Source organism: Trichinella spiralis (genome assembly GCF_000181795.1).
Source record: "Trichinella spiralis strain ISS 195 chromosome Unknown Scfld6, whole genome shotgun sequence".
Classification (NCBI taxonomy): Eukaryota; Metazoa; Nematoda; class Enoplea; order Trichinellida; family Trichinellidae; genus Trichinella; species Trichinella spiralis.
Window position 1 is genome coordinate 5,353,558 of NW_003526945.1, and position 13,102 is coordinate 5,366,659.

Consider the following 13,102-nt stretch of genomic DNA (forward strand, 5'->3'; position numbering starts at 1 on the left):
TAGCGAGTACAACGACCAATAAATGAAAAGTGGGACCGAATGGGAATAAAATTGAGCCCAAGTGGGACCAAACCCAAGTTTAATATACGTATAATTTGGGTTATTGGTTAAGATTGATTAGTGATTGGTTTAAGATTATTATGATTATTGGTTGAAGACGTCAATAAGAATTAATTATCATAATTAGCATATTTGAACACATATCTAACAGTACTTGAAAGTGCAGCTATATGTGTGCATGTGGAATTTAATGCGAGCAAAAAAATAAAAATAAGTATTCATAGCATAATTCTCAGGGTTATATAAGCCGTAATGATCGAGATATAAAAACATTATATTATGCTATATAAGGCAAAAATTTTATTAAATTTGACACAAAAAACTCATGGAAATCTTAAATTGGTCAGTACTGATTTGTTTGCAACCACTACCGCCAATTTATTTGTACCTGATTTTCACTTATGTAATGCTTACTTTTGTAATTGTTATTTAAATAAATTGGTTAGTTTCAGATGTGGAGCTGAAAAGCAGTCGAGAAATAAATAAAAATTTGTTTAAAATTTAATTTTATATCATTAAATGAACCCGAAAAAGAAAAACAAACAAACAAACAAAAAGGGGAGCAAAATGTTTAAAGCAAGCAGTTAAACTGGCTGAAAATAATTTTGAAATGCATAACTATGCAAATTTGGAAAAGAAATGAAACAAAAAAAAGTATATCTGTAAGCGATATGTTCAGGGGATGTAAGAAAAACGGATGGCAGAATTTCAACGCACAATTTAGTCACTCTTGAACAATCCATGTGAGCCACTGGAAGTGAAAATTTTAATCTCATTTTTAAATCATTACTTTTAATTATAATTTACGAAGCTTAATAACGTTTTAAAATCAATTTTCAAATTCTGAAACTGTATCTGTTTAAGACAAAGCTGCTCAAACAGTTAGCAACATTCATTTTCTACTAGTCAGCAACTGTTATACAAATTTACTTTTATAATTCTTCTTTTCTCAATGCATATTTATATCATATATGCATTTTTATCTTTCTTGGAAAATGATGCCATTCATTTATATTTAGCGTCAGTTGCTGGCATTTGTTTGCTCGTAATTTTGTTACATTTTTATAAAATACATAGTTCTTGAACAAAGTAAAAGGTTACGCCGGTTATGCTGCTCATTGCTATAGAAATATTTTCCAAAACAGTGCAATTGATTTTAATATTCTAAATTTGCTCATCTCTTGTGATTGAAATTTTACCTTTTACGTAAATAAACGTAATATAAAAAGGTTTCATTGCTGAAATTCTCCAAGGAAAAACAAAGATAGGCGAACGATAATAATTTTAACCCCTCTTTATTAATGATCATTCATACAACCATTTCATTTTCAACATTCACAGCTGTCAGCTCTCATCTCATACTACAGCTGATGATTGTATTTACGAATTTCTGAACATTTTCGAAAAGACATGAAGTGTAACATTCCACTTGGCGCCTACATCACGTCATTCTGTTTTATGAAAATGCCAATGCGCACAAATAATTAAGTAAACCCCAAACATAAAATAACATAACGCAAAAAAATATTAAATTCATTATTTAATTTTTGCGTGTTCTAAGGTAACTGATTGTCAAAAATCTCAATTTAATGAATTATTCAACACTGTATTTCATGTTAAACCAAACAAGCCAATTGGCGGTCTGCATGGAACATTTCACACATTTAATTTTCAAAACAAATACATTAATTGCTATTTTAAGAAAGTATGAAATTCATAAATGTATCGTGTCTAACAGCAAGCATAACTTTCCACCGATTTGATTGGGGGAAAAATTTACTCAATTCGCTTCTTTAAAATTACTCTTCAAGCAAAAAATAGCTGGAAAATGAAGTACTTAAAAAATCCAGTATAAATGAAACAAAAAATAATAAAATTACTTATAAACTATTAACTTTTTAAATTGAAAAACAATTTTTAAAGTTATAAAATAAAATGAAATTATAAAAAAATCTTTTCAAATTAAAAAAACTTTGAAATATTTTGACTGATTTAGCCAGTAAATGTCTGAAAAATATATATGTACAAATATGAAGTATTTTCATGTCGATGACCTGAAAATCATCTTAAAAAACAAGATATAATAATAACTAAATTTCAAAATAAAATCCTTTCTACAGTTGTTGAAGTCTTGGAAAAAATTTCCGGCATGGGAACAAATTGTACTCGGTATACGGAATGGAAAAAATTTCATGTTCATTACAATCTAATTTATGATGTTTACTTCAAATTAAAAAATATAATTTTTAGAACCTTATTTTTTTAAACTACAAAAGTTACTCAGAAATCATTGCATTATGTTTTAAAATATTTGAGACAGATAAAATTATTGATATTAACATGATTGTGTTTTATATAAATGTATTTTAAAGTGTTTTATAGGCATTTTGAAATATTTATTTTTTTTTAATTAAATACTTTATTTTACAGAGTAATTACTGTAATGCACGTGCAAGCGAGAATACTGTAGCTAGTTGGTACCGGCAGTCGTGGTCAATTGGCATTCGTTGTTACGTTGACGTCTTTCTAATTCGTCTGCTTTCCGAATTCCTTTTATCAGCGTGTCATTTTTCAGAAAACAAGAGTAAGTAATTTATTTATTATATTAAAGTAGAAATAATTTACTATTATCTATTATTTTAGTAATCATTAACGAATAATTTCTTGTATCATTCGTGTGTTTTTTTCTTTTGATAACTACTTCTGAACGTTTAAAGCTGTTGAATTTTGATTTTGAACCTTCAGCACGCGTGTCATTGTTCTATTTTGAAATTACGCAAACTTTCCATTGCTTATTGACGTTTTGTTTATGGTTTGTTATGGTTTTTTTGTAATCTGTGATTACTTTAATATTCTATTTTAAGCATTTTAACTGCATTTTTTGTAATTTCAATTGTTCAAATTGTTCAGTTATTGACTTTATTTAATATTAGAAGGTGTTCACTAAATTTTTTGTTAATAACAAAGCTTACCGCATGTCAGTCGCTTTTTCTTCCGTTTGTTTACTTTTTTCATTTTTATAAGATCGATTGTACAGAATGAATTTACTTTGATTTTTAAGCGTCAGAATGGTGTCAGATAGTTTGAAAACTCCTTATGGTGTGGATTATTCGAAAACGTTGATCATTAAAGTAAAACTCGGTGATGACATTCGAAAAATACCAATTCAGAACGATGACATCACTTACGACGAGCTTGTTTTGATGATGCAACGCGTCTTCAAAGACAAATTGAGCGCCACCGATGATGTCACAGTAAAATATCTCGATGATGGTAATTCTTTTCAGATTACGTGAATTAAAAAAATTGTCTTAATTCTTGTTTTTAGATGGAGATCTGGTAACAATACTGGACAGTTCTGACCTGGCATTTGCTATTCAATGCCATCGTGTTCTCCGCCTTACGTTGCTGGGTTTGCTTGCTTTGGATGATTGCTTTTTCTTTTCTTATTAATTTATATTTTAGTCACATCGACTGAAATAAAAAGCGATGCAGCCAGTGAGGTTATTCGTAGCTTGGAGATTATAAGAGATTCGGCTATTGATATACTTGAAAAGATAGAACGACGCAGCTTGTTTACGAGCTCCGGTAGAAGTGCGTATCAGAATAATTTGTATTTCTTTATTTTGAATGATTTTTCTTATAAATAATAAATATAGGTGTTTCTTCGCAAACTGACTCTCAGCCTGTTGTTGGTGAAGATACCAGTAGTGTTGAATTGTCAAAGCAAGGTATGGAGTTCGATCCACTCCAGCACGGAGGATGCAAAGTTGAAGAAGTGTGTGAGCAGCTCACAAAAGCACACGACGGGGGTAGCTTGACGCCTTGTAAGCAGGAAACAATAGCGACATCACATGTTTTTTTTGTTTTATGATTTCATTTTAAGCGCGCTCAAACACACCAAATCAGTTGCCTGCGCAGGCGGCAATTTATGCCATCAAAGACAGCGTTGCGACGATTCAACCATCCGTTCAGCAGGTGGTGCATCCTGCTCAACAGCAGTTTCATTCTACTGGTAGATTGTTAAGAGTATTTGTTTTTTATTATAATTATAATTATTTTTTCAATGGAATAGCGGAAGCAATGCGTGGAGCCGAAATGCACACTCTTCCGACGGCAACTCAACCAGCAGGACACCTGAGTTTTCAACCGAATCCTAGAGATCAGATGTTCCATTCTCAGCTTAGTACGATCGGTTACGTAAGTGGTCAGCAGCCACCTACACAGGCAGTGCCTGGACAGATGGTAGCGCGTCCATTAAATGCAAACACTGAGCATGGAATTCAGCAATCCCATCTTCATCCGATGAACAGTAACAACTTTCTATTATAAAAATAATCGTTTTAATTTGGAAGAAATTTGAATTTGTTTTCAAAATTAAGCTGGCTATGCGGCTCCGTATCTGCAGAAAAGTATTCGTCATGATTACAGTCCAGCTATTCAGCCACAGCAGCAACCACCACCACCACCACCACCTACTCAACAGCAGCAGCAGATGGCAGGAGTTGGAATGCTACCACCGCAGGCTGATCAACATGCGCCTGGAATGCCTCCGATTCCACCGCAGATGTATCGCAGCGTTCCACCTGGTGTGAATCCGTTTGCACGTACAACACAAGGGATGCAGCAGTCTTACATCCAGCCAACATTTATGGCCGGTCAGCAGCAGCAGCAGCAGCAACAACAACAACAAAATAATTGAAAAATGAAGGCAACATAACTGAGATGATGATGTAGTGATGGTTTTTAATTGCGAAAAAATTTAAGCAGTAATATAAATTTTCTAAGCGTAATATTTTATTCTAAGGTCGATGGTGTTTTTTAAGTAATAATTGACATCAGCTTTTTGAGGAATTATATACTTTTTTCTTCAGAATGATGATAGAAACTGTGATTAAATTGGATTCATCAAAATATGTATCTGTATCCGAATATTTGGTGTTGGGATTTGTTTTAATTAAAAAGAGAACAATTGCTTTTTTTGAGTGAATAATTATTTGAACTGCTTGTTTTACTTTATTTGGAATAGTGTTATTCGAAATATTGTTAAATATGATAATCACGTGACATGGTCAAATTTTTTGGCCTGCAGTGAGTAGAGGTGTAGACATTTCTGTTTTAAAAATAATTACTCTCCTTGCGCCTCTGCTTGTTAAAAGAATTGATTTTTAAAATGCACGCGCAAAGGAAGAAAATACTTGAGCAATACGGAAAGTAATCATTTTCATTAATTTAACGATTACTGCTCATCCAGTTAATTAATGAATTGAATGCATTAAACAATAATTCATTTGAAATACTACTAATAATAAAGGTAACAACTCATTTTTAAAAACAGTATATATATACATATATGGTAGTTTTACTGTAGATTTTCAAGTGTTAATTAAACTTTGAAATGTGAAACATGAAAGTAAAAGGGTTAAGCACTTCGTGCATATAATGTTCCATTTCAAAATCTGCATGCACAATTTTCACATTTCAAAACCTATTATTTCCTTATGATGATGCGTTAAGAATTTTATTAATTTGACGAACGTTCAGAGCACTTTATACTAAGTAAACATCACCCTGTGGAAAAGAAATTATTAGAATATTTGAATGTATAAAAAGAACTAGAAATATCTACACAGAGGCATTACAAATTTAATGTCTGCGTAAATTGCGTAAATGTAATATATAAAAGACCACTGTCGTTTCTGTTGCACATTTGTATAATATCGTCATTGCGATCAATAATAATTTGCATGCTAGTTGATATTGATATATGACTTCCAATTGTTTGAAACGAACTCGCACCTTTTGTTGTTTGCATTCTCAGAGTGATTTGTGAAAAAAGAATCCACAATAATCACTCTGATGCTAGTAATTTGAATAATAAGAAAAGTCAAACAACAAATGTAATTTATGAGCACTAGTGGCATACGCGTCATGAAAACGAAACAAGATTGAAAGTAAAATCATTTACTACTGAAATATTATTATTCACTGACGACATGGTGAGTGGAAGCACTACTTCCGTTTCTTAAGAGGTGCTGTTTGAGGAAGGTTTGGGCACATTTGAACAATTTTCATTGCGCAAAGCTTTCACTCGACTGGCCCATTCAGCAATAGTTTCAGTTCTAAATGTGCTGCTGTGAAAAAATTCTTCCAGTTGTCCTTGTCTGCTTGTTGACATTTCATATTCAAATGCTTGCATGATCATATCGAATTTATCCAAATCTTTGACGAATTTGGCCACGGCCGTCTTGCCTTCTTCATATTCTTGAAAAAGCTGCAGCACTTCTTCACCGCGGCCAGCTAAAAGAAGAATGTTAACAAAATCAACAAACTGTAAACCACTTCAAGCCTGCACCTGGTAAAAGAGATGCAATTTTCTTCATTGCATCTTCTTCTCTTTTCTGCTTCTCTTCAGCAGAAATGTTATCAAAAGGGGTTATATCACCGATGATGCTTTCACCCAAATCGTGCACCAGAGCCATTTTCATGCAACGTGACGTGTCTAAATCTTCATGTTGTAGAAAAAACGTAAGCACTGCCATTCGATACATATGAGCTGCTACAGTTTCCGGATTTTCAATACCCTTATACAGCCAGCCAGTACGTGGTAGGTGTTTCAAATGACCTACCAGCTTGCAAAATTCCACAACATCTTCCATGCCCATATCTTAGAACATTTAAAACGAAAAATTATTTTCAGTTTTAAATTCAGATACAATAAAAGTAAAATTGAAAAAAGCTTTGCTAATTATGAAATCAATCACAATTTAATTACATCTATTTCTTGGAAAAGATTGAAAAACCCCCATTAAAGTAATTTAGAAATAATAAAAATTCAATAATCAGTACAATTTCTATATTAAACCCTTTCTGTTCAATCATAACCCATAATACACTGTACTGAAAAGCAAGTGTTATTAGCATTGTTAAATTGTTTTGTGAAATTACTTTAATTTGCTGAAACAGAAAGAAGAAAATAAAATTTATGAAAGCATTTCATTCAAGTAATTGCAAGACTGACATTCAAAAAAATTTTTTTAGATAATCACAGATTTTCTTGTTGCATGCCATTAAAATTCAAGCAGGAATCACTTGTCTAAATATTTAGTAAGTTTTGAAAGTGAAGATGAAAATTGAATTTCTTATTAAAATATCATGATTGTTCTTGTGAATATTTTTTATTTTGTGAATATGTTTTATATTATAAAATAATGAAAACTGAGAACAAATTTGACTGCTATACTGAGCAGACGAAGAATTATTATCCAGGGTATGCAGAACAAAGCATCACAAATTTGCAAAGTATATCTTAAAAATTATACCAGTAAAGCATGAAAAGTTTTGCACCTGAAATTGCATTCGTAATTATAATAAACAGAAACTGTTGTGTAAATATTGCAATAAATGTGAAAAAAATTTTGAATTGAATTTTGCATATGCATATGACAATTTTTAATCTATTTGAATAGTTTACTTATTATTACTGGCAAATGGAAATGAAGCTGCTTTTATATGTGATGTGCAAGCATGAACACATCACATTATGGTTCTTGATTATCACGCTACTGTATTATTTTGTGTAAATATGGAAATAAAACTGCACTGAGCACGGACGCAGCATTCCATTGGTAACATCTTTTTATATTAAAACATTTTAAAAAATGAGCACCTCATTTACAATCTTATCCTATCTTATCATAATCGATGTTAAAATTTGATCAGTAATATATTTGCTATTCATGCAAAATGGACAATTTCTGCTTTTTCTAGTTAGTGATCGAATTTTTATAAAACAAATTTGTAAATATTTGTTGAGGATGAAACATTGTGCAAAAAACTCTTATTAATGAAACAAGAAAGATGCGTTTCATTTTAATACTAGAATCGTAATTGCCAATGCTAATAAGAATTGCTATGTTTCTGGAAGTTTTTCACTTTTGTACACCTTTTGTACTCATACGAATATATAAATTTATGCGTTTACTTCTTTCAACTTAAATGCAACTACATTGCGCAACAAAAGCACTAGATAAATCTTATTAGCTGAATCATAAATATTTTCAATGTCATGTGAATTATTTTGCGATTAACATGGCAAAATTAATAACAACTCAGTTTGTTTATTATATTTATCCATAAAACACCACTATTTATGTCGTATATTTTACGCGTCCATGTACATATCGCCAGAAGCAACTGAAACATTAATTGCTGGAAAAGAAAATTGTTATCAATCATTCAACCGCTCCAAGTGAACAGATGAGCTATCACCGATTTCGTGTAAACAACATCAGACAGGAAAAAGTCAGTTCGTCACAGGCGTTCTCAGCAATACTGCTGCCCTGTATGCTGAACAAAACGCTCTGTAGCTGTGCATTTTATTTTACAAATATTATACTACTTCAAGATTATTATGTCCTGTTATTTAGCTTTATTAGTGGTTCGTTTCCTGCAAATGCTAACAGCTGAGCAACAAAATTAAAGACAAGAATTAAATTCAATTAAAACTGGCTACGAACAGTCAAATTGAAGCTTTTCATCAAGCTGAGCATGATTTCTGTTGTCTTCTTATGCAGAACATTTGAAATGCAAATTCCAAAAATGATGAACAATCTTTTAATTGGAAACTAAATAAAATGATGATACTCGTCAGCATACGCGCTGCTACTACTCCAGCAACGGTGGCTATCCGCAGGCGCTATATGATTTGACGAAAATGTGACGAAACTAAGCAAACACTGCAATCGCCCACCGCAGAAGAAAATTGTTGTTGTTCACCTTACAACTGCGTACGTCGAAGTTCAACAATGACTACATTGTACAGATCAGTAAGATCTTAAAAAAACTGAAAATTTTCCAGCGTACTACTGCATTGGTGGATGTGACAAAGATTGCTCAGAAACACTGCACACAGTGAATACTGTACACAGAATTGATGCTGATGATAATAGAGTTAGCATTGAGCTGCTAGCTAGCACGGAAGAAATCTGGGCAGTAACTATTAACGAAAAGCAGCAAGTCGATTTAATTAAATCTGATAACACTTGGTGGGCTGCAAAACAGATCATCTCTAATCGAGGGACCTCGATAATTAGAAAACTGAACATTGTTATCACTGCTCCTGAATGCATTGCCTCAATAATGATGGAAATTTTGTCAAAAAATAAATGCACACCGAATGCGTCTGCTTCATCAAAGACAAGCACAGAAGTGGATAATATCAGCCAGTTTTTATGGAAAAATAATCACACGCAAAAATCGACGATCAAAAAACCAACTCAATCAATGGACTTGTATCCGACATACAACCTACAAAGGGAATATTTGGAAGCAGTTCATGACTGGATCACCACTTTTGGAATATGAAACGAAGCTGAATTGTTAATTTTTGGAGTATAGAATTTTTACACTTGCTTTATGTCAAAGCAGAAATGGCTGTTCAAATGAAATCAACCACAAAATTAGCATTAAAGAAAGCTAAAGTTGACACTTCACTCCATCAATTTATTATGCAAATTGTGTATGCAAATACATCGTCTTTTTTAAGTATGGTGGGTTATTTTCAAGTAATTGAAACGTCGCGTGAATTATATTCAACGTTCTGTTTTTGAATGCACGCATTTATGCAATATTCCTAACATTTCGGAACTTAATTTTTCTGAGATTTTTCCATTTCATCCCCAGATCTTTTGGAAAATGATAATTTCAAATCTGATCATGATTTTTATGAAGTGATAAATGTATTTTATTCACTTTAAACGTATTTAACATTTTCGGACAAATGAAACAAATATTCGAAATAATCTCATAACTAATTGTCATAATTTTCACAGTGAACGAATTTCTGTTTCTAAAACAACCATCATTCCATACAAAAATTGTCCATATCCTGTTGTTCTTTAACTTAGCTATTTATAAATTCCATACATTATAAAATAATATGTGCAAATATGAAATAAAATGGAAGGGGGATTGTACCACGCCATGGGAAAGGCGTGTTTGCGCTGGCGCTTCAGGTTAGATCAGCTTCTTCATAACATGGCTCACGTACTCGCTGATTAGAATTTGACAGCCGTGATAGATTAGCAGCAAAACTGCTAGATGGGAACGTGAAGCCGCGTGGGAAGCAAGTAAGCTCCATCTGCTACAGCCCGTTAAGCGCGTGGGCGAAAATCGGCAACAACACCGTAAATGTTGAAAGAAAGTTCGAAAAATTGATTGAAGGAACAAAGAAAGTGGCTGCGCGAGACACCTATATGCATCTGCTGTAAACGGCATTCAGAGAAGAGTTGTTTGTTTGTTAAGTGCGCAGAGCACTGGTCAGTAGAATGGTTGCAAAAAGAAATACTCTGCATCAAGAACTATTGGGTGGTCGATCGATTTTGTTGTGTTGGTTTATCATAATAAAATTTTCATCCAAAAATCTGTTTTTTCGTTTACTCTATATCTATATTCTTCTAGACGGGGATTTAATCCACCGCTCGATTCGCCAGAAGAACCTGAACATCAGTAGTAACGAAGGCCTTCTGTACGCTACAGTAATTTAGAAGCATGTCTACAATAAAAATGCCCATATATTTAAATGCGTTGTAGTACAGTTTTGTCTTGTTAATAAAATTGAAAATAAGTTGCATATTACTGGAATTTAAAAAATATTTTTATTTGTTCATAGTTACTTACCGTTACATGATTAATACCTGAAAACTTTAATAGACTGTAAAGCTATGTCTTTACTACACAGCTAATGGACCAACACATTCACTGGTGTGTGACGGTGCTGTTTAGTAAATTATCAAGGCATTAAGGTTTGGAAATATAATTTCAGAGCGTATGATAGGCTGAATTATAAATAAAGCGTATGAGCGACAGAACGTAGAAGACAAGTTGCAATTTTGGTAGCATCCATGAAGTGAAGTGAAAGTGGGTTCTACAAAGATAACGTCGTAGCCGAATTGGAATAAAGACGACAAAAAAGTTGAAATAACGGTGAAGACGAAAGGAACATCATAGCTTGCAGTCTCAAAGCACATCTGTTTGTTGGAGGTTGTGGTCAAAATTCAGAATGACGTCATGTCAGAACTACTGATGGGAAAATAATTGATTTTGATCAAATGCTGCGCACACACAAATCGGCGCAGTTATGAACGTGAAGCAAGAATTTGAAATATGGAATTATGTTTAATATTTCCATTTCTTTCAACCTGTTTTCCCAAAGTAAATTAATTTTCTATTTTCCGTGTAAATTTTCCAGGGGAAAATTTGCTTATAGCAATTCAGTTTCAATTTTTGATTTTAGAGATTTATTATTATTGTTTGCATTTTGTTTATAGATGTACAGTACGAAGAAATGTGAGGAATCACTTTGATTTCACCGAAGACGAGATCGAAGTTCATAAGTTTTTCTTTCTCAGAAAAAACTGTATTCCAACATCAATTAACATTAGAGTCGTTTGATGTTGGAGCTTCATGTTTGATTCAATTTTGAAACCTGGAAAGCAACTGAAATCTCATTTATCAACGTTAACAAGTGTTGTTTTATTGGGATAAATGTTGGTAATGTTTTCATTTATTATTTATTCATTCGTTCATTCATTCATTTCAGATTTTTATTTTAACACTTGTTGGTTTTTAATTTTCTAGATCCTTCCATTGTCTATGGCAAGGGAAATCAAACTTCCAGAAGAACTGACTGAAAGAAGCTGGACTCGATATTAATGAGTAGACAGCGGGCTGCATCCATCTAAAGTAAACTTTCGAGAAAGTTTGCTGTTTCTTCATTCACCCCGAGTATCAACAGTTGTTATGGCTGGTTATCAGCTTAAAACGGACGGATAGACCGCTGAAATCATTGCCAGCCATGGACTCCACGGTTTCTGTTAGTTTACGCCTATGATGAAATTGATGACAGATAACAAAAATATCAATGCGTTTCATACGTCTGTTATAAATCATCAACAATTATATTGCATCAGTTTCACTTTGAAACTATTCCGAAACTGCCGATCCCGCATATCCAACACAATGTGGTATACTTGATACACGTCTTCATCAATGACGTCGTTACGAACAACTCACGGCTCTAAATTTTTGTTGCTCACACATCCCTCAACCGATTGTGGGTGGTATCAGGACCTTCCTCTGCATGCTAAGTCTCTGCATGGGATGAAAAAGAAGTACTGTGCCCAGTATGATTGCTCTGCCACGCTGTTACTACGGGCGAAGTTGACTGTCTGATCATGATCACGCAAGGTATTACAATACACCCTACGCGGACAGTACAACTCTTTCTAAGGAGGAATTTTTCCAAGTGAAGCGGAAGAAAAGATCAAACAATCAAAATTTTCGTTGCTCACACATCCCTCAACCGATTGTGGGTGGTATCAGGACTTTCCTCTGCATGCTAAATCTCTGCATGGGATGAAAAAGAAGTACTGTGCCCAATATGATTGCTCTGCAACGTTGCTATTAGGGGCGATGTTGACTGTCTGATCATGGTATTACAAGACACTCAACACAGACAGTGCAACTCTTTCTAAGGAGGAATTTTTCCAAGTGATGCGGAAGAAAAGATCAAACAATATCATACTTTCTGTTGTGGCTAAAAATGGAATTATTGAAAGCATTTTGCTAATCGAAGCAATTTGGCCCAGGTCAGTTGAAGATAACAATCTTCGTCATCGTTATGAAGTTTTACGAATTGGTGATGAAGTGAATTTGATTTGTAAGCGGACCGTCGATGATTTCAAAATGATCACAGCAATAAAACAAATTCACAACATTGTAAGAAAGGCATACGATGGAATTGGTTATGGAGGAGAGAAGAAAATGTTTCTGGAGACTTACTAAAGGTTTTACAACATCACTTTGGAAACTCGCGTCTTGAACAAAATTTTGGGACTATTGTAAAAAAGATAATTGTATGAATAGTTTATGTGTGTAATGAGTAATAAAAAATAGTATTCTCGATATTTTCGTTACGACAACTGACATAATTCCTAGATCAATTTCGGGTTAAATTTGCCCGTTTATGTAGGTATAATCA

At 33.2% G+C, this 13,102-nt stretch overlaps 4 protein-coding genes across 4 annotated transcripts; 3 read left to right on the forward strand and 1 right to left on the reverse strand.

Moving 5' to 3' along the window:
- The first annotated feature begins 2,080 nt into the window (after window positions 1-2,080).
- Tsp_09590 (putative protein TFG) lies at window positions 2,081-4,762 on the forward strand. The gene is made up of 9 exons (XM_003374192.1): window positions 2,081-2,095; window positions 2,491-2,648; window positions 3,122-3,333; window positions 3,389-3,472; window positions 3,526-3,648; window positions 3,720-3,872; window positions 3,947-4,075; window positions 4,136-4,372; window positions 4,443-4,762. Exons 1-9 carry the CDS (start codon window positions 2,081-2,083, stop codon window positions 4,760-4,762), a joined length of 1,431 nt encoding a protein of 476 aa, XP_003374240.1.
- Window positions 4,763-6,085: 1,323 nt separating this feature from the next.
- Tsp_09589 (HD domain-containing protein 2) lies at window positions 6,086-7,695 on the reverse strand. Its single transcript, XM_003374193.1, has 3 exons — window positions 7,659-7,695; window positions 6,416-6,727; window positions 6,086-6,360 (listed from the first exon to the last, which is right to left on the reverse strand). The coding sequence occupies exons 1-3, from the start codon at window positions 7,693-7,695 to the stop codon at window positions 6,086-6,088; spliced, it is 624 nt and encodes a 207-aa protein (XP_003374241.1).
- Window positions 7,696-8,319: 624 nt separating this feature from the next.
- Window positions 8,320-9,426, forward strand: Tsp_09588 (hypothetical protein). The gene is made up of 2 exons (XM_003374194.1): window positions 8,320-8,500; window positions 8,921-9,426. Exons 1-2 carry the CDS (start codon window positions 8,320-8,322, stop codon window positions 9,424-9,426), a joined length of 687 nt encoding a protein of 228 aa, XP_003374242.1.
- Window positions 9,427-10,020: 594 nt separating this feature from the next.
- Tsp_09587 (conserved hypothetical protein) lies at window positions 10,021-10,845 on the forward strand. The gene is made up of 5 exons (XM_003374195.1): window positions 10,021-10,076; window positions 10,133-10,247; window positions 10,285-10,453; window positions 10,522-10,598; window positions 10,774-10,845. Exons 1-5 carry the CDS (start codon window positions 10,021-10,023, stop codon window positions 10,843-10,845), a joined length of 489 nt encoding a protein of 162 aa, XP_003374243.1.
- Window positions 10,846-13,102: the final 2,257 nt, after the last annotated feature.

What these genes read in the sequence shown, in the direction of transcription:
- Tsp_09589 (XM_003374193.1), bottom strand. Translation starts at nt 7,695, where the DNA reads ATGTTACCAATGGAATGCTGCGTCCGTGCTCAGTGCA. An exon ending in CTGCGTCCGTGCTCAGTGCA is followed by an intron (nt 6,728 to 7,658) that starts GTTTTATTTCCA and finishes AAATGTTCTAAG; the next exon opens with ATATGGGCATGGAAGATGTT. An exon ending in AATTGCATCTCTTTTACCAG is followed by an intron (nt 6,361 to 6,415) that starts GTGCAGGCTTGA and finishes TTCTTCTTTTAG; the next exon opens with CTGGCCGCGGTGAAGAAGTG.
- Tsp_09588 (XM_003374194.1), top strand. Translation starts at nt 8,320, where the DNA reads ATGAGCTATCACCGATTTCGTGTAAACAACATCAGACAGGAAAAAGTC. An exon ending in GTTATTTAGCTTTATTAGTG is followed by an intron (nt 8,501 to 8,920) that starts GTTCGTTTCCTG and finishes AAAATTTTCCAG; the next exon opens with CGTACTACTGCATTGGTGGA.
- Tsp_09587 (XM_003374195.1), top strand. Translation starts at nt 10,021, where the DNA reads ATGGAAGGGGGATTGTACCACGCCATGGGAAAGGCGTGTTTGCGCTGG. An exon ending in TGTTTGCGCTGGCGCTTCAG is followed by an intron (nt 10,077 to 10,132) that starts GTTAGATCAGCT and finishes AGAATTTGACAG; the next exon opens with CCGTGATAGATTAGCAGCAA. An exon ending in CGAAAATCGGCAACAACACC is followed by an intron (nt 10,248 to 10,284) that starts GTAAATGTTGAA and finishes AATTGATTGAAG; the next exon opens with GAACAAAGAAAGTGGCTGCG.
- Tsp_09590 (XM_003374192.1), top strand. An exon ending in TCTCCGCCTTACGTTGCTGG is followed by an intron (nt 3,473 to 3,525) that starts GTTTGCTTGCTT and finishes TTTATATTTTAG; the next exon opens with TCACATCGACTGAAATAAAA. An exon ending in ACAGCAGTTTCATTCTACTG is followed by an intron (nt 4,076 to 4,135) that starts GTAGATTGTTAA and finishes TCAATGGAATAG; the next exon opens with CGGAAGCAATGCGTGGAGCC.